General features: G+C 34.8%; 1 protein-coding gene across 1 annotated transcript; it reads left to right on the top strand.

Annotated features, from left to right (window-relative positions):
* The first annotated feature begins 7,335 nt into the window (after positions 1–7,335).
* On the top strand, positions 7,336–14,279 carry LOC111902340 (calcium-transporting ATPase 8, plasma membrane-type). Its single transcript, XM_052766871.1, has 33 exons — positions 7,336–7,493; positions 7,811–8,023; positions 8,106–8,222; positions 8,306–8,345; positions 8,413–8,660; positions 8,759–8,848; positions 8,954–9,023; positions 9,130–9,200; positions 9,288–9,371; positions 9,455–9,532; positions 9,630–9,701; positions 9,784–9,867; positions 9,963–10,045; positions 10,128–10,236; positions 10,309–10,364; positions 10,457–10,499; positions 10,565–10,648; positions 10,740–10,877; positions 10,963–11,028; positions 11,112–11,210; positions 11,304–11,414; positions 11,485–11,655; positions 11,778–11,837; positions 11,922–12,086; positions 12,177–12,293; positions 12,362–12,460; positions 12,548–12,685; positions 12,796–12,896; positions 12,989–13,169; positions 13,268–13,375; positions 13,465–13,556; positions 13,755–13,861; positions 13,945–14,279. Exons 2-33 carry the CDS (start codon positions 7,868–7,870, stop codon positions 13,965–13,967), a joined length of 3,261 nt encoding a protein of 1,086 aa, XP_052622831.1. The 5' UTR covers positions 7,336–7,493; positions 7,811–7,867; the 3' UTR covers positions 13,968–14,279.
* Positions 14,280–20,781: the final 6,502 nt, after the last annotated feature.

Here is a 20,781-nt window from a genome sequence, read left to right as displayed (position 1 = left end):
AGTTGGGAATCTGTTTGATTTTGTGCAGTTAATGAAAGTTACTGATGAAAAGACATTAAAGATGAATCTTAATTCTATTTTGGTGGGGAAATATCATGTTTTCCAATTCCCTTTACCAAATCTAATGGACTCTTTTGACACTTTAATTGGTCGTTGCACCTTCCAGGAACTGGTATCTCTTTCAAAATTAAAAATTAGATGTGAGATACTTTATATGAAAATGAGATTAATTCCAACATGATATGGGAGGATGTTGTTTTTATAAGAGTTTGTGATGTTCAGTAGATCCTTAACCTTATGTTTTGCTCAAGGAGGAATGATACTCTGATTTTTAAGCTAGATATATATGGGGTTCGTGGGTTTAACTTACATTTAAATCGAAAATAGTGTATAGGAAGTTCAAACAAACTAAAGGGGATTGATCAATTTTCTTATATGTACGCCCAAAATAATGTGGATTTAGGATCGTTGATAAGATCATATTGATTAAAATTAATGGTAACGATAAGAGAGGGTAAGGATTGGAATGGTGTGTTTCAGAAATGCAAATGGATAAAGTTGGAAACTTTATCCATTAATCAATATAGACACATACCTGTTCAGTTATCATTAGTTATATGTGGTATATGTGATATTTTGAGGAACTCACTAAGCTTTGGCTTACAGTTATGGATTAAATGTTTTTAGGTACTTCATCATATTATGGGAAGGCGAAGGCGTGACTTTACAGTTGTACACAAACATCAATAGTTTTATGATTTGAAATTTTGTGATGCTTTTTGTTATAACTACGATTTTGGATTATGGTTTATGAACAAATGGGTTTGTCTTGATTATAAATTTATAAAAATGGGTGTTTAGTCTAATTTAAAAATGAAAAAATGTTTTGAAAATAGGAAGTTACAGAATAAGAAGGTGAATTATAAGGTGGCTTCCTAATGGTGTAATGTATGCTTCATGTAGGATGAGTCGCTGTGATATCTGTTGGATTAGTGCCTAAGTCCATAACTATTTTGGTATGTACTTGACCTGATTATGAGCATGGTCCTTTTGGGTTGCCTTCACCATAGCAATATGTAGGATGAATTAAGGAGAGAAAGGATTAATTATGATTTATTAATATATTATGAGAATAATATATTAAAGGAGAAATCATATTATATAATTAATATTAGTCAATAATTAATTAAGAATTAATTTTTGTGGCTAAAAGAGATTAATTAAACTTAGGGGGACTGGAATTGTAATTATAAGATAATTGCAATTGGGATATGGATCACCTTGGAATAATAGGTTGGATGAATTCTATGGGGAAGCCCATTAGAAATCGTCCAAGGCATGTCCCAGAAGGGGTACATGGGCTGCTTAGGGCTTAAGCAGTCAAATTAGGGTTTCCTTGTTTGATAACCTTAATAGCCTAAGTATATAAGGAACCATTGGGCACCAAAAACGTGGCTAACACTTGGATTAGAGTTTCCAACCGTTTTTGGTGCCTCCTCTCTCTTCATCCAAGTTGCTTAGTGGTGTTTGTGACTCCATTAGAGGTGCAACACTTGAGGCACTAAGCTTTTTGAAGCCAAGGAATGGATTGTTATTGCAATATAACAATCAAAGGTTAGATCTAAACCCTATTTTATGTTAATATGATTAATTGTATGCTAGATCTAAGGTTTATAGCTTTGGATATTCAATTGCATGTTCATGAGACAAACTAGATCCAAATGTTAATAAGGTTTGCATGTACACCATAGGAATGATGTAGTGCTCAGAACCCATCAATATCACTGTTGTTGGGCATGTACATGACATAAGTTTTGTTGTGGAGCATGTGTTACAACATATGTAAATGATTTTTACAACTTTATTAAGAATGTGGGAGTTGTGGATATCCCTCACCCGGGAAAGAATTTACTACGATGGATAATGTTGGTCTTAACTACTTTATTGAGAATACGAATCAAAAGGTGATGGTATTGGTGAGGTAAGTTTGATAGTGTGATGAGGGATGGTCTTGATAAAGTAAGTTTGATATGAATCAATAGGGGGATGGTCTCGGTGGTAGCACTGCTACTAGGCCCATTGACGAAAGAAATGCTAATATGGAACATGTGTTTTTATAACTGCAAATGATTTTAATGACTTTGTTGAGAATACGAGTGTGGATAGAATATGGTCGGATCATTGTCCTATTATGTTGCGGAACCATTGCATTGACTATGGTCTTACTTCCTCAAGGTTTTTTTTTTCTTTATAGTTCTTGGATGGAAGTTGATGGGTTTAATAGTGTGGTAAGGAACATTGTGGCTTATTATATGGTGGATTTAGGTGGAGTAAGTTTGTTATATTAAAAAAAAAACATAACTTTATTAAATATAAGATTAAAGTGGCATGTGGGATTTCACGTTCAATGTAAATCCATAAAAGGTAATATGCTGCAAAGATTAATCAATTGGTGGTACTTCAAATGCTTTGATAGTCGAGATAAGTGATGTGCCCATGAAACTTTGGATTTAGTGCAAAATCCAAGTTTAAATGGTTGATAGAAGGTAATGAGAATTACATACTATCATGAGGTGTTAAATGACGATCTATGGGGTTTCTTTTGCAGGGGTGGGTATAAGATCCGATTATGGTTAAAATAAGTCTTTTATGTTCTATATTCATATAAGTTCCAGCAGTTCCATGAAATTCAGATGATGGGCCGAAGCTATAGGTTCAAAACTCTCAGTTTAGAGGTAGCTTAGACTATAAATGATCCTTTTATAGTGGGCGAGATGAGTTTACAATTTGGGATTGTGGGAATGATCGCACTATGGGTCGGATGGTTTCTTTTTTTGGTTTTTAAAGTTGTATTAGGATGTTCTTGGTGACTATCATACCCCCGGCCGACGGCAGAAACGTAAGGGTGTGCGACGTAGCGATGGATCACAATTAACACATACAATGAAAATTACAACACTTGTAATAAAAATTACACACTTCTATTAGCAATACAGATTCAACAAAATGTAACCTTAAAACATAATAGACGCCTGAATAGATATGCAATACAAAAACAAGGAGTTGTAATTGATAACAATGATTCTATATTATTTGGTGTGTGTGCACTTCTAACTCTTAGGTTCTTGAGAACACATGCGTTTTAAAATACGTTAATAATAATATTGGTGAGTTTCACATGTTTTGACTTTGTGTACTTTTATAATGAAAAGTATATTTATATGATTATGACTGGATGACTAGATTATATAAAATGTGTACTTTTTATAACCAAAAAATATAAAATTAGAGAATATAAGTTCTTACCTTTCCTATGCGAATACGCGCTTGTAACCCCGTACAGGTGTGTGTTGTGTATAAGTTCTACCCGACTTATGTGATTTTATGCTTGTAATGCGATACAACTGAGTATGATTTTATAATTATTTACTTATAGAAGTATAAGTTTATTAACAATAAAAGTTCATGTGATTCGTATATGTATAAGTATTTGTTTCATTTATAATATATCGTTCTAAGTATGTGATCATGCTACATATAGTCCTATTTCAATTCATATGAATGCTTTTAGAGTATACTCTATGGCTATTATGAGCCTATAATCGAGCTAATGACTAGATCACGCCTATGTATGACACTGGAAAAGGGAGTGTGATGAGAACATCACCAACGCTTCATGGTCGTCGTGAAAGATATCAGAGAATGAACATTATCACATGTTTTGACTCGTCAGACGAATTTTGTAGCTAGCAACCGCATGCGGGGGTATCAAACCGTATAGATCTATACACAACGTTCTTCGCTCATTTAAGATTAATGGTTATAGCATAGAGGGCTTCACTAAGATTTTGTTCTTAGTTGATGAAGAGACACTCATATAGAAATCCTGAGTTTAAACAATTCTAAAAGGGTGCAATTTCGTGTCCTAAACCTTAAGTTATAAAGTTTACTAGACTTGTGATTCATTCTTTATATAAAAACCGTAATGAGTTTTCTAATGAAATTTGGGCAACATATGGTTGTATGTTGACTAAAACCAGGTTTTATCCAATGTAAAACCAACAATACCAAAATATGTATAAACTCAAAATAAAAGCGTGTATATATATATATATATATATATATATATATATATATATATATATATATATATATATATATATATATATATATATATATATATATATATATATATATATAATCGACAACAATTACTATTTTACACGGTTATAACTTAAAAACTATAAAATGACATTTCATTGTTTATAATCATAAATGAACTATATTTTTTGTTATTTAAAACATCAAATATAACATTGAACATATGTTGTTAAATATATATATATATATATATATATATATATATATATATATATATATATATATATAACAAAACATATAACTATATAAGCCATTAACCTAACATTTTAACGTTTGTATAAAGATAATAATGAGTTATGCATGTATTCTCCCCTGAACTCATTAAAATCTTAAAAGGGGTCGTAGAACTAATTTTTGAAGCGTGGGGTGTTAGATCGGATCGAGGAGAGTTCGTAAATGTAACTTTTTTAGTTGTCGGAGGTCGCCAGGATTTGGCCAGAGCTTCGCCGACGACGGTAGCTCACAATGACGCTTAGCTTTTGGTGTGGGGCTGCTTTATCGATGTTCACTTCTGCTCTGGAGTTGTTGTTGTTTGGACGGAGTTATGTCGACGGGAGGTGGTGCACTGCAACGATGACGATGGGTGGTGGTAATCGGCCGACGATCAGATTTTAGAGAGAGATGAAGGCTGAGAGTAGAGATATGATGATGGAGGTGGTGGAAAGGGTTATTTTTATATGAGGAGAGGTGATGTACTATCCTCTATCCTTGTGACACATAGAAACATCACATCTTTGACAAGTGTCACTAATAGGTGGTGACACATGGCCTCTCCTCGAACCACGTGCAAAATATCGTCGAATAACGATTTCATGAAATTTTTCTCAACACACCCGTCAAATGTCCCAAACATGGTGATTCCAAATACGAGATCAAAATTTCTAAACGAAAGACATAACTATGTTAAAAACGCGTTCAAAGTTCTAACTCAGTTATATTTATAGTTTTCTCGTTACGACCGATTTAACGTAAGTATTATAACTTCTTGTTAAAAATATTCCAAAAGTGAAATAAAATATTATAACATAGTCTGAGTTCACAAACGTGTTCATAAATACTTAACGAGATGCGTAGCTAGCCCAATGAACTGATTCGGTGTTCATTTTCGGGAAAATTGATTATATAACTAATTTGATTCCTTAAAAGGGGAATAACTTTCACGTATGATCTTCGTTTTGACGTTCTTTATATCCACGAAATCGTGTTAACATGTTCTAACCAGTTAGATTATCATTTTTTCGAAGTATGATTAACATATAGATCATTTGTTCTCGTGGGCTTGAGGGTTGTGGTTTCAAGGCGGGACAGACTGCTTTAAAAGCTGCTACATGCAAGATCACAAAACATGAGAAATCGTGCATGATAAATCAACATGTTTTCATACCATAACCTCTTCAGATAGAGAGGATTGAATCAAGATCAGTGCTCGTTGATTAGCAACGGTCCAGGAAGCGTATGCAGAGTTTGGTGAAGATGTGTCACCGGTGGTATGTAGGGATGAACATTTGGACCGGGGAACTGGCCGTAACCGGTACTGAAACCGGAACACGATGGAACCGATCGGGCCGGGACCAGGACGATATTCTTGTGGATTGTTGGAACCGGGAACCGGTAGGAACCGGAACCAGTAGAAACGGCAAAAACCGGAACCGTATGTCGGCGGTGGAGGAATGAACCCATCAACATAACCTGTAAGTTGTTGGTAAGCTAGAAGGGGAATCATGTGTTTGTGCCCTAGAAGATAATTGGTCGAAGAGAGCTTTATGGTGAGCATATGAAGAATAGTAAAAAGAGGAAGAGGAGCCTCGATGAGGACCGAAGAAGAGGAGGTGGCCGCCAGGAAAAAAAATTAGGCCGATACCATATTAGGTTTTGTGAAATCTCACCTTAATTGTGAGAGATTTGTATTAATCTTTATATAAAATAGAAATACAGCAAACTTAACAAAAATACAAGATATATACAATCTATCTTATTATTTAAGACTCTGTTAATCATTCCTATTAATATGAATTTTTATTTTTGTTAGTGTCTAACTAACTTCCGTTTTCAATATATTGCTATTTGCTACCACTCAGGCACTCACACATACACACATACATCTCGTGTTCTTGGGTCTGAGACAAACAAACAAGCAAATACACTTGAACTGCAGGAATGAGTTATTGAGGTTCAAATGGTTTATGGAAACATGACATATGGTTATGGAACGCAAGGGGTTTTTAGTGTTTTGGTGTTCATGAATCATGAGTGTGCATGTTTGAGCCTATATTTTCGGGTGTATGAACATCTTGACAGGAAAAATTCATAGTTGTCGTTGGAAGTTTCATATTTGGCCAAAAATCATAATGTTGGACGGAAAATTAATGGCCACCCAAACCTACAATATAGTAATAATGATATATTTTGAATATCATACACAATTCAACATCAAAACGTGTAAAACAATCTTAATCTTAATTAACTAAATATATACATAAAATAAAATTTATTATCTTTACAAGTCATTAATTAAATTAAATTTAAAAAATAACCGTGTATCTTTATAACATCCACACATGAGATAAAGGAAAAAAGATATATGTAAATCTCATAATTATTTAAAATAAGATTAACATTTTTGTGATGTTGAGTCATATTAAAATAACACAAAAAATGAATGGGCAAAATAGGAAAAAATAAATGTTAGCCTGTAGAGTGGCATGACGGCATGTGATACACCTGTATCGACCTAAGAATGTCTCCCTTTATACCAAATCCATCCATCGACCTCCTTCTTCTTCTTGACGTGCTTACCTCTTTTTATTCTATTATTTTAAAATTAAAATTCTCGACTTTATATATAAAATAACATACAAGATAATCATTAATAAATAAAGGAAAAAGAAAGAAACAACGCGTATCTTCACTTACAATTTACAAAAATTGAAAATAAAATCACTTCCCTTTCCACGAAGGCAACTTGCCTTATTTATTTTGTTTACTGGAGCAAATAAATATCTTGTTGCCATTATAAAAACATATAAAAATATTATTACTATAAGTAAAAAGTAAAAGCAAAATACATAAATATATATGGATAACAAAAATAAAAATAAAATATTTGGAAAATTTGAAATTTGTGGATTAAAAGATGATTATAACTAATCTAGGAATTAAATAATACTAAATCTTCGCTTTTATTTGTTATTATATTCCGCTGGCAAAAGTACAAAACTGTTTCATTCAGATTTCGTGGGTTCAACACCGAAGGAAACTGCAGAGCAATTGCAGCTCTTCATCTGCTCAGACGAAACAAACACCGATTCGAATTTTCGTAGTATTTTTCTCAGGTTTATCTTCAAACATCTTTCTATTCTGCAACATGATTTGATGCCAAAATTGTGTATATCTAGATTCGTAGCTACAGTATAAGCAAACTTTTTTCCAATATTCGGTGCTTCCGGATGGTTTGGGCATTGATTTCTTCATTTAATGTTCGCAGAATGCGAAACCCTAATAGTTCCGAATCACTGTAATTGGACTTTCGGGTTTGGTTCTTTTTTGATAAATAGATGAACCATTAGTCGTTTATTCTCAGTGTATTTTGTTTTCAAAGTGTGTTAATCTTGAAAACTCATATGGTCCTTTTGTTTTCTTTTGATAGCAGTGTGTGGTCGAGAACGGTGTCATCTCTCCTGCGGCTTTTACTGGTTTTATTACGGCAATGAGTAGTGGTGGGTCGCCCTACCGGCGACACCCGAAGGATTTGGAATCGGGTGGTGGAAGCGGCGGAGGTTTCCAGGACTATGGGTCGGTTTCTGATCCTTTTGACATAGTTAGAACTAAAAGTGCATCGGTCGACAGCCTTAAAAGATGGAGGGTAACGTGTCTCGTCTTTTTCTCGTTGAATTCTCGACGTTTCAATTGGATATTGGATATTAACCGACATTTATTTGATATAGCAAGCAGCACTTGTACTGAATGCTTCCCGTCGATTCCGATACACCTTGGATTTGAAAAAGGAGGAAGAGAAGAAACAAATCATCGCAAAAATCAGAACTCATGCGCAAGTCATACGAGTAAGTAATATCATCTTCATCTTCATCTTTAAACATAGTTTAATGTAACGTAAATCCACTAATAACCCATTGTTGTTTTTCAGGCAGCCTACCTTTTTCAGTCACATGGAGAAAAAGCAGATGGTAAACCCTAATTTTCTCTTTTAGGTCTTGATGTCGATCGACTTGTTAACATACTACCTGCTAACAGGAACCCCCAAATCACCTCCATCTCCCATTCCTACTGGAAATTACAATGTTAACCCTGGACAACTTGCTTCCATGACGCGAGACCATGATTTTCCTGCTTTGCAAAACTTTGGTGGGGTTAATGGATTGGCAGAGATGTTGAAGACGAATCCTGATAAGGGAATTAATGATGATGAGGCAAACATATTAGACAGGAAAAATGTGTTTGGGTCAAACACATACCCAAGAAAAAAGGGGCGAAGTTTTTGGGTAATTAGATGTTCTTACTTCTCTTTAAACCCAAATTGATGACATTCATTATCTGAACATGTTTTAATCTAAATCTTTTTGTGATATGCATTTGATAGAGGTTTCTGTTTGATGCTTGTCGCGATACAACATTGATCATTTTAATGGTAGCTGCTGCTGCTTCTTTAGCACTAGGTATCAAAACAGAGGTTAGTGAATCATATTTATATATTTTGTAGTATAAAGTTATAAATAGTTTCTTTAATGTTAGAAAATATATCTTTCTGTTTTCTCACTCGTATCATCTCTTTCAGGGGATTAAAGAAGGATGGTATGATGGTGGAAGCATAGCATTAGCTGTTATAATTGTCATAGTCGTTACAGGTACTTTATTAAATAAACAATGATTTTGTTACATACACAAACTTATGTCTAAATGTTGTTGTATTAGGAAATATATAACAAATTATTGTTGTTTCCTGTTTTGTAGCAATAAGTGATTATAAACAATCACTTCAGTTTCAGAACTTAAATGAAGAGAAACAGAATATACAGTTGGAGGTGGATAACTGGATATTATCTTTTAAACAACTTTTATTTATTTAAACATATTTGACTTTTGTTGACTAATAAAGATTATATTGCTAGGTTGTTAGAGGTGGAAGGAGGGTGGAGATTTCAATCTTTGATATCGTTGTGGGTGATGTCATAACACTTAAAATCGGGGACCAGGTAATATATTTCTCATTTCTATTTATTACCACATTTTAATTATTTCCATTTTTGCCCTTGTTTACACTTCTTCTATAAACCAGGTTCCAGCTGATGGGGTTTTGATTTCTGGTCACTCACTTTCAATTGATGAATCAAGTATGACTGGAGAGAGTAAAATCGTAAGTTTTTATAAAATTCTGTTACATTGTGTTTTTTCTGAAATCTTTTATAGGGTATTATATAAAGCAACTTTTTATTTTTTTATAAATTTAACAGGTTCATAAAGATCATAAATCACCATTTTTAATGTCGGGGTGTAAGGTGGCAGATGGCTATGGTACTATGATGGTAAGAAAGATTACATAATTATTTTTTAATTGCTTACCATGAAAAAATAATAATCATCATCTTATATAATAACTATTTTTAGGCCACAAGTGTTGGAATACATACAGAATGGGGATTACTTATGGCTAGCATCTCAGAAGACAATGGAGAGGAAACACCATTACAGGTTAGTTTTTTATAAAAAGTAAAAACAAAAACCATGTAAAGAGTCTTTAAAAATAAAGATTTTTTAATATTTGAATTATATATAACTTTTTGTAGGTGCGTTTGAATGGAGTGGCGACATTTATTGGTATAGTAGGGCTTGTGGTGGCTGTATCTGTTCTTGTCATCCTTCTCATAAGGTAATTAATTCAACGTTGCATGGGTATAATCGTCATTTCACCTCTCATTCTTGCTTTTAAAATGGTAAATTTTGTTTGTTAGGTTTTTTACTGGACACACAAAGGATGATAAGGAACAAGTGGAGTTTATTGCTGGGAAAACTAGTCTTGGGGATGCTGTTGATGGAGCAATCAAAATTTTCACTGTTGCAGTATGTATTTAATAATTAGTATTTTTATTAAGCTTCCTTTTTTACCCTTCTTCTAATTTGATGAATTTTTAGGTCACGATTGTTGTTGTTGCGGTTCCTGAAGGGCTTCCATTAGCTGTCACATTAACGTAAGTTGAACCTTTTTCAATAATTATTAATCCATTTCTTTTAAACGAGTTTTTGATTAATAAAATATAAATCATGTTGCTCATAATTACAGGCTGGCATACTCGATGCGAAAAATGATGTCGGATAAAGCGTTGGTAAGTTTTATAATTTTGTTTACTATAAATTTCTCGGGGGCATTTTGGTAATTTTTCACATGTAGGTTCGGAGGTTATCTGCTTGTGAAACAATGGGTTCTGCTACTACAATTTGCAGTGATAAAACCGGAACCTTGACATTGAATTTGGTATGATCTTTCCTTTTTTTATTTATTTCGACATGTAAAAATTAAAAAAAAACACTTCACTTTATTTACCTGTTTGTTTTATTGTTTTCAGATGACTGTTGTTGAGGCTTATATTTGTGGGAAGAAAAACGATCCACCAAATGACACGTCAGCATTACCACCAAAGATTGTATCTCTACTTGTTGAAAGTGTAGCTCAAAATACAACTGGCAGTGTATTTTTACCTGAGGTAGGTCTTTTCAAATATAGTAAGCAAATCTTTTTCTATAATATTTTAATATTAAATGATACGTATTATTTTTGGTGTTTAATAGGGAGGCCAAGAGATTGAGGTTTCTGGATCACCAACAGAAAAGGCCATACTTCAATGGGGGGTTAATGTTAGTTCTTCATCCATTTAAAAAAAAATTACATTTAATAATTAAATTAAATGATACTCATCTTTTTTATAAAAAAAATACAGATTGGAATGAATTTTGAAGCAGTTAGATCAGAGTCTTCGATTATTCACGCATTCCCATTTAACTCGGAGAAAAAACGAGGCGGTGTTGCAGTAAAACGGGTAATTTTTATTGGAATATTTATAAAAGATTCTAAATGGTTCACATAAAAAATATATATTTATGTTTTTTTTTTTATTTTCTTTTCTCAACAGCCTGATTCTGAAGTTCATGTACACTGGAAAGGTGCAGCTGAAATTGTGTTGGCTGCATGTACAAGATACATGGACATTGATGGACAACTTGTCCCCCTCAGTGAAGAAAAGGTAAGAGATTTCATCTTTGATTGAAAAAAAAAAGAAAAAATTTTCTAACTTGTGATTGTTTACATTACAGGTGGAATATTTCAAAAAAGCAATTGAAGATATGGCTTCTGGAAGCTTGCGTTGTGTTGCTATTGCATACAGACCATGTGAAGCAGAAACTGTTCCAACTGGCGAAGATGAGCTGGCACAATGGGAGCTACCTGAGGGCGATCTTGTCTTGTTGGCAATTGTTGGCTTAAAGGTATGTGAATGTCCACGTCATCAAAGATATATATATATATATATATATATATATATATATATATATATATATATATATATATATGTTGTATATTTTGATTTGATACATGGTTGTCCATGTAGGATCCATGTCGGAAAGGTGTGAGAGAGGCTGTTGAACTGTGTGTAAAGGCTGGTGTGAAGGTAGTACACAATATTTAATTATTATTTTTGTAATTTTGTGTAAATGGTTTTATTTATTTATTTGTAATCCATGTAATGTTGTAGGTGAGAATGGTGACTGGTGACAATCTACAAACAGCAAGAGCAATTGCTTTAGAATGTGGAATTTTGGCATCAAATGCTGATGCAGAAGAGCCGAATCTAATTGAAGGGAAATCTTTCCGTGCCATGTCAGAAGACCAAAGACTAGAAGTTGCTGAGAAGATTTCGGTTTGTGAATTTACTATTATGACCCTAGTCGTGTAGTTGTAAATAAGTTTGTTTAAGTTTTAGAAGAATGTAATGCTGATTTTGAAACAGGTGATGGGGAGGTCTTCACCTAACGATAAGCTGTTACTTGTCCAAGCATTGAGGAAAAGAGGGCATGTTGTTGCTGTTACTGGAGATGGAACAAACGATGCCCCTGCTCTACATGAGGTAATTAAAGATTTTTCATCATCTGTTTAATTAATTTTTATATCTTTTTTTAATTTATGAAATTGTAGGCTGATATTGGTCTTGCTATGGGCATCCAAGGAACTGAAGTTGCTAAAGAAAGTAGTGACATCATTATCTTGGATGATGATTTTGCTTCAGTCGTAAAGGTACTGTCTTATATTATAATACATAAATAATGCTCTTAATTACAAAAAAAATTAATTGTATTCCAATGATTAATTTAATTATAACAGGTTGTACGGTGGGGAAGATCTGTGTATGCAAACATACAGAAATTCATTCAGTTTCAGCTCACTGTAAATGTTGCTGCCCTTGTCATTAATGTTGTGGCAGCAATTTCATCAGGCGATGTCCCCCTCAATGCAGTCCAGGTATCTCTCTCTCATGCCAAAATGTCATATGTCAAAAATATTGTCAAATAATAGCAACTTACTTTTTATTAATTATTGTAATTTTTATAATTTCTTAATTTTGGATTCAGCTTCTTTGGGTGAATCTTATCATGGACACTCTTGGTGCACTTGCCCTCGCCACCGAACCACCAACCGACCACCTCATGGACCGACACCCCGTGGGCCGCAGGTTTGACCAATTTCGTGTTGACTTTCCTCATAATATTATTTTATATTTATATTTATACTCGTAACTTAACTTTTTATTTTTGGTTTGTTTAGGGAGCCTCTTATAACAAATATTATGTGGAGGAATTTGCTAATTCAGGCTGCTTATCAAGTGACAGTTCTCCTCACACTCAATTTCCGTGGTATAGAAATCCTACATTTACAGAAGGAATCCGATGAGCATGCTAAGAAAGTGAAAAACACTCTCATTTTCAATGCTTTTGTCTTTGCTCAGGTCAAGTATTTTTTTTCTCATAATGAATAATTCCTTACCCATACATACATAATAGCAGCAACATACTTATAATTTCTTATATGCATGTACTCTGCCAGATATTCAATGAGTTTAATGCCAGGAAGCCTGATGAAATGAATGTTTTCAAAGGAGTCACCAAAAACCGCTTGTTTATGGGTATCGTGGGCCTTACTGTTGTTCTTCAAGTAAGATTCTCACCCCACTTGTCATAATACCTTACTTACACTATGATGTGGGCCATGTGGCGATGTTGTAATTATCGCTCTTATTCCAGGTTGTTATCGTCATGTTCCTTGGGAAATTTACCACCACCACAAGGCTGAGCTGGCAATTGTGGTTGGTCTCAATTGTGATTGGCTTTATCAGGTATCTTGTATTTTCTAATAATTACATATCAGTATATCACCCCCCCTATTGTAAACATATATATATATATATATATATATATATATATATATATATATATATATATATATATATATATATATATATATATATATATATATATATTTTTAATTTTAATGTTTATGCCCCTGATTATTGTTGTTTGTTACACTACACTAGTTGGCCTCTTGCTGTTGTTGGGAAGTTGATACCTGTTTCTCAGAAACCCTTTAGTGAGTATTTTACCGACATTTTCAAGCCATGCACATCCAAGCGTAGAAATGAAGGTGTGTATTTGTATTTGAAGTGTTTTTAATGTAAATATATAGTAAATAATAATTATAACTTTTTGTGTTTGTTGTTGTGACAGGAGGAAACGAGAATGGTGAATAGATACACAAGCAGCACAGGTTTTTAGAGGATAGTATTTTTTTTTTTTTTTTTTTTTGGTTGGTTGGTTTGTTCTTTGGGAGTAAGTAATCAAAGGATAGCAAACAACTTCTACTTGGGTGAGTCGTAAATTACTACTGCGTTGCTAACTGTTAGGGGTTTTTTAGTCAAGAATTTGGAGATTTGTGGAGTTGTTTTTTTTTTAGTTGGTGTTTGGTGTTTGATGTTAATTACCATTTTGTTATTCTATGCATGCGTTTTTTGTATATGTTGGAATATCGCGTTCGTTATATGAATAACTTTTCCTTTTGGTTATGTTATTTTTCTTATAAGATTTGTGGATGTTATACGTGCTTAAGCCTTACCAAGACACATCATCATGGGAATCTTTTTAAGCAAACACCTTCTTTTTCTTCCAAATGAAGGATAAATGGAAAAAGTCCAGTTTCCATAATCCATATGATACCCAATAACTGAATAAAAGCAAATATATCCTATCCGTAAAATGACATTAAATCAAATATAGCGTATTTAATTAAGACACGAATCATCAAATCAGAATCATCTTTCACGATTTAGTAATGAAAATCACATATAAAACGTCTTCTTGAACAACAAAATTAGATTTTTAAATATACATACATATTAGAGTTAACTAGTAATTGAGCTTACGATTTGTTATGAGTTTTTGTTGCGTATTAGGAAAATAGAGGACGGAAAATCATAGTGTGTGTGTGTGTGTGTATATATATATATATATATATATATATATATATATATATATATATATATATATATATATATATGCTTAGGTTATTATATTCAAAGTAATTATTGTGTTAAGTCCAGGAGCCGAAGAGTCATGGCTATCGGAGAGTGGACAGAAGTCCGACAAAGAAGAAGAAGACACCAGGAAGATCATAACTTAACCAAGAGCATGGCAATATCATTCTTTTTTCAGAACTTCCCTGAAGATTGGGACAAGAAGGCTCTGTGGCTAACATTCCAAAGGTACAGAACAATAGTGGATCTCTACCTAGCCAGGAAGAGGAATATCAAGAACAAGAGGTTTGGTTTCGTTAGATTCATTAGAATAGAGAATATCTCATAGTTTGAAGGAAAACTAAACGAAATCTGGATTGGAAACTACAAGCTAAGAGTCAATTTAGCTAGATTCCAACGTAAAAGCACAGCCAACCCCCACTCTACTATGCCCCCCATCGGTCACGGCCAAAATAAGCAAACCTATGGCTACCCCCATCTTCACTCATTCCAACCCAATAATCAAGAAGCACAGAAGTGTACTAAGAGCTATGCAGAGGTGGTTGCAGGAGATAAAATGCCGAAAGAAACTACAAATCCAACCCCAATCAGGATGTCATCCTTCGAGGAAACGAGAGAATTCATGAAACGGGCACTAGTTGGCGAAGTGGAAAATTTCCAAGCTCTAATGAATGTGAGAGCTTTTCTGGAGGTTAAAGAATGCCCTACTGTAGTAATGAGATATTTGGGAGGATTAAAAATGCTCGTGGAATTCGAAAGTGAAGCTGCAAATTCCAAGTTCTTAGTGGACGGAAGGCAGATCTGGAAACCTTGGTTCAAGACGATGTATAACTGGAACCCAAAAGAAAAATTTTAACGTAAGAATAGCTTCCATAATGATTTTCGGAGCCCCTCAACACGCATGGTGTGAGGAAGCTTTCTCGGTCATTGCAAGAAAATGGGGCACTGTAATAATACCAGAGGAATGTGCAACTGATAATCCAAATATGGCGTTCTTCAAACATCAACTTCTATGATTCCAACAGAATTAGAATTCGTGATTCCATTCCAATAGAATTGAAATCTCACCAATATCATCCACTGAATCATCTACATAAACAAATTGATTTTTATCATATTAAGAAGAAGTGAATTTGATATGAAAACAGTGACAAACTAGCTTCACTTTGTACTTTACATATAAGAAGAAGGTCATTGACACAAGTGGCAGCTAGCGGAAGAAGAGAATAAGAAGAATGATGGCAGCGGACTTCGACCAATGGCAGCGGCTCCTCCACAGCTCCTTTCTCAGGCAAGAAGGTCGCAACGTCCGGTGATGGACGCGTCTCCGAGCAGCAACAACTACAACGACAGGTGGCTGTGGTGCATTCCACCTTACATACGACTGAAATGGCGCAACCCCTCGTCGGTCTCTGTCTTCATCCTTCACGAAAAGATAGCAACAACAACCCTCGACATGGCGGTGGATACGGTGGTCGGAGGAGCAAGAGGGTAGGGTGGCGACCAGTAGTGGGAGGCATAAGGATGGAGGTGACGACTGGAGATGGTTTGATTAGGGTTACAGTTTACATTGGAGGTGGTTTTAAAAAGCCGACGATGGATGGAGAAAACCTAGGTAGTTGAAGTCAATGGTTACCATAATTATAGGATATTATTTGTGGAAACTAATTATCAAATTACCTATTTACCCTTATTTATTTATTTAATTATTTAAATTTATTTTAAATTTTGATTGGGCCAAATTTATGCATACAATAACACAATAATTACTTTGAATACCTGAACCTAGCTCTCTCTCTCTCTCTCTCTCTCTCTATATATATATATATATATATATATATATATATATATATATATATATATATATATATATATATATATATATATATACACACACACACTACGAGGACGGGGGATAAACATGTATAAATCAAGATATGTATATATTGTATCTGTTTAATAAATGAGTATACACAGATATATATACAGGAGAATCCCAAGACTAAGGCTAAAAAATAGGACCCACACAACCACTAATCAGCTAACCATATGGACTAAGCTATTTACTAAGTCAAACATATTTAAAATATCTAATATCTAATACATGTATTTATCACCCCCTGCAAGCTGAAAGGCAGGTCTAACTTGAAGCTTGGTGCACAAAATTGCAAGATGGTCTTGACGTAACAGTTTTGTGAAGATATCAGCTAGCTGCTCAGAAGAAGGGACATGGCGTATTTTTAGATCGCCAATTTCAATCTGCTCCCACACAAAATGAAAATCTAGGTTGATGTGTTTTGACTTAGAGCTGATAATTGAATTCTTGCACATGAAGGTTGCATCGATGTTGTGAAAGAGAAGTTTAGGGGCTTGTGGAAGAGGGACTTGGAGATCGCGTAACAATTGTTTAATCCATAATAATTCAACAGAAGTATAAGCAAGAGCTCTATATTCCGCTTCGGTACTGGAGCTCGCAACCACCTTCTGTTTTCGAGATGTCCAACTGATCAAATTGTTGCCATGAAAAACTGCAAACCCGTACTGAGAGCGACTATCATCTTTGCCGGAGATCCATCCCGCATCCAAATAGGCCAACAGAGATAGAACTTTGGTAGGCTGAAAATTTAAGCAATGGTCTAAGGTGCCATTCAAATATCTTAAAATACGTTTGACAGCTTGCCAATGCCGAAGTGTAGGAGAGTGCATATATTGGCAGATACGATTCACTGCATAGGTGATATCGGGTCTCATGATAGTGACATACTGAAGTGAGCCAACTACTTGTCAATAAAGCTTGGAATTTGAGAAAGGAACTCCATTCTTGAGTAGAGGAGATGACGAATCAGCAGGAATGGAGACCGGTTTTGAACCGGCCATGTGAGTACGAGTAAGAACATCTTCAATGTATCCCTTCTGTGACATGTGAAGACCAGCTGAGGTGCGAGTAATTTGAACCCCAAGAAAGTAGTGCAAAGAGCCAAGATCTTTAATAGAAAAAGTCTTGTGCAACTCACAGATGAAGCTTTCTAGGAACGTAGTATTGTTACCTGTGATAATAAGATCATCCACGTAAACAAGTATATAAATAGTGACATGGTTAACAGAGTAGACAAACAGGGAATTGTCTGATTGACATGCCCGTAATCCTTTTGAAGTCAAATGTTGTTTTAGCTTGATAAACCAAGCCCAAGGGGCATGCTTCAATCCATAAGTAGCCTTCCGTAGGCGACAAACATGATGAGGTCGGGATGGATCTTCAAAACCCTAAGGTTGCACACCATTCAAGAATGCGTTATTGATGTCTAATTGTCAAAGTTACCATCCACAAGAAAGAGTCACTGAGAGAACTAAGCGGATGGTAGTTGGCTTAATGACCGGTTTGAAAGTATCAAAGAAATTAATTCCTTGTTCTTGGTTGAAACTGTGAGCAACGAGGCGAGCTTTGTAGCGCTCAATGGAACTGTCTGCGTGACGTTTGATCCTAAAAATCCACTTACAAGTGACAAGGTTAATATTACAAGGACGAGATACTAGATACCAAGTGTTATTTCTCATTAATGCATCATATTCTAACTTCATTGCATTTATCCAGCATGTATGTTTCAAGGCTTGAGCAACTGTGCGAGGTTCAGTCATTGTGTAATCAATAGTGGAAGTATGAACATATTTAGGCTTGAGAGAGTTGGTGCGAGCTCGTGTGACCATGGGGTGTTGATTGTTATCAGCAGGTTTGAAGTGACGTGGCACAGATTGTTTAGCCTGTGAACTAATGGTGGGTCTTTGATGTTGAATGTGCTTACAGGTAAGGCCAACCTTCAGTTTACAAGTGAATGGTAGGCAACAATATGTCGTTTCCCAGGTTCTTCTTTCTTGCTTAATCTTTCAAGATAGTTAAATAATTTTTTTAATTAAACAGGTGTAAACCCCTATAGGAATTACAACTACAAAAAAAAAACTCACAACAAAATTGACAAGCCAGCAAGTGCAGTCAATTTGAATATCATGAAAAGATGTCAACATGCATCTACAAATTACACAAAACCATTACATGTTGCTGGTTGTTCCATTATAAATAAGAACCAATACAGGAGATTAGCTATTATAAATTGGAAGGAAAAAAAGGGAGATATAATGATATAATAGATAAGTTAGATATGATTCATAATGCTTTTCGATATAAACAACAATATAGAAAAGAAACGATTATAAAATGGAGACAAAAGAAAACAAAGAACACTTGCAATACAAATCTCCAATTCATTAACGAAAAAATAAATGATACCATAGGAGAAAACTCAACCAAATCAGATGAAATCATAATTAGAGAAAAAGGAACAATTAATAAAAGAAAAGCTAAAAATATTGTTCATTTAGTTGCAATGTCAAACAACGAGGGCAATCAAGTCAATAATAGAAAAGGAAAAGAACTTTTACAACAAGTTATATACAAATATATATGCAAAGGTTGTGACAAGAGAAATTTTTGGTGGGAAAGTAGTTGTACTTGGTGGTGATTTTAGACAAACATTGCTAGTTGTTCGAAATGGTAACAAATCAAATACAATTGCTTCCTGTTTGACTAACTCTCATCTATGGCAGTCACTTTGTCTACTACAACTAGATGAGAACATGAGGTCCTTACTAGATCCGATGTTTACTGGATTTCTTCTAAGATTCGGTGATGTCAAAGAAATCTCATACGATAATGATATTTATTTGGCACGAACACAAATATGAACAAATATCATAGACAAATGACTTTATTTATGAAGCTTTATGTAACACAGTTTCTTTCTTATTTTGTTGGAAAAAGTTTATTTCATTGGAAAATTTTACAAGGTGAATTAAGTTTTCATTAATGTTTTTGAAAATTATTGAAGTGCACGAAATATGTGTTATAGTCCTTTTTATAGCCAAATGTCACGAGTCGGTGTTCTAGAATCTACCAGACCGATCAAGAAGATGATAGAACAAGTAATAATCTACCATAAGTCCCTAGAACGATCTAGAATTCTCTAGGATGCAAAAGTATAGAACTTTGTATAGATAAGGATCTTGTAAGAACAATCTAGAATACTCGGGAATATACGAAATCTAGAGACTTCCCTTGAGGAGGTGTAGGATGCCTATAAATAGGAGGAGGACTCATTTGTCCAAGGCATCCAAGAAGTTCTTGTGTAAGAAGTAAAGTTGTATAAAGAAGCTCTTTTCTTAGAAGTGATTCTTGTCGTTTCTCTTGCTTCCTTTAATCGTTAATACATCTAAGCCATCGAAGTTAGCCTGACTTAGTCGGAGAAAATACTAAGTGGCGCACGGTGATTGAAGCATCCCGTGACATGTGGTATCAGAGCCGGAGTTCGTACAAGCAAGAGATCATGACTACGGAAGCAGGAAGTAGTGAAGTCGCAAACGTGCCCCCTGTCGTCGAGGAGAAAGGAAGAAAGTCCAGGAAGAGGGACCAATCGATAGATGCCTTGGCAAGCTTAGAGAACAAGCTTACAAGGACGGAGATTAACGTCGGTGAGATCCTTGAATGGAAGGATACCGTCGATCAGTTCGTTGCCGAGATAAGTGACACGAGCGATGGATTGAAGGAGACCATCGGTGTCATCAAGGAAGAAGTCCTTGGACTTATTAACACCTTGCGGAATGAGTTCCGTGAGAAGGTAGCTACTCTAGAAGCCAAAGTAAAGTTGTGCAAAGCCGCAATTGCTGGAGGAGCAAGTACAAAGATGACGCCACATGCTGATGCACCTAAACCCCTGAAGTACGGAGGTAAGCGTGACCCTAAACTTCTTGAAGAATTTTTTTGGTCCGTAGAATGTTATTTCAATGCAATTGGGGTAAAGGACGATAAGTCCAAAATAGACACGGCCGTCCTATACCTATGTGAGAACACTGCCCTATGGTGGAGGCGGAAGCATAACGACATAGAAAAAGGGCTATACACCATAGAGACCTGGGATGAGTTCAAAAGGCAACTCAAGAAGCAGTTTTGTCCCCATAACGCCGAAGATGTAGCAATGAAGAAGCT

The sequence above is a fragment of the Lactuca sativa genome, chromosome 8 (assembly GCF_002870075.4).
Source record: "Lactuca sativa cultivar Salinas chromosome 8, Lsat_Salinas_v11, whole genome shotgun sequence".
NCBI classification, from domain to species: domain Eukaryota; kingdom Viridiplantae; phylum Streptophyta; class Magnoliopsida; order Asterales; family Asteraceae; genus Lactuca; species Lactuca sativa.
The sequence above is the reverse complement of the archived record's forward strand: the minus strand, read 5'-3'. Positions and strand labels throughout refer to the sequence as shown.

Bases quoted from the DNA above. Each gene is read 5' to 3' on its own strand.
- LOC111902340 (XM_052766871.1), top strand. From the start codon at position 7,868: ATGAGTAGTGGTGGGTCGCCCTACCGGCGACACCCGAAGGATTTGGAA. The intron at 10,649-10,739 runs GTATGATCTTTC...TATTGTTTTCAG, and splicing joins GAACCTTGACATTGAATTTG to ATGACTGTTGTTGAGGCTTA. The intron at 13,376-13,464 runs GTAAGATTCTCA...CTCTTATTCCAG, and splicing joins GCCTTACTGTTGTTCTTCAA to GTTGTTATCGTCATGTTCCT.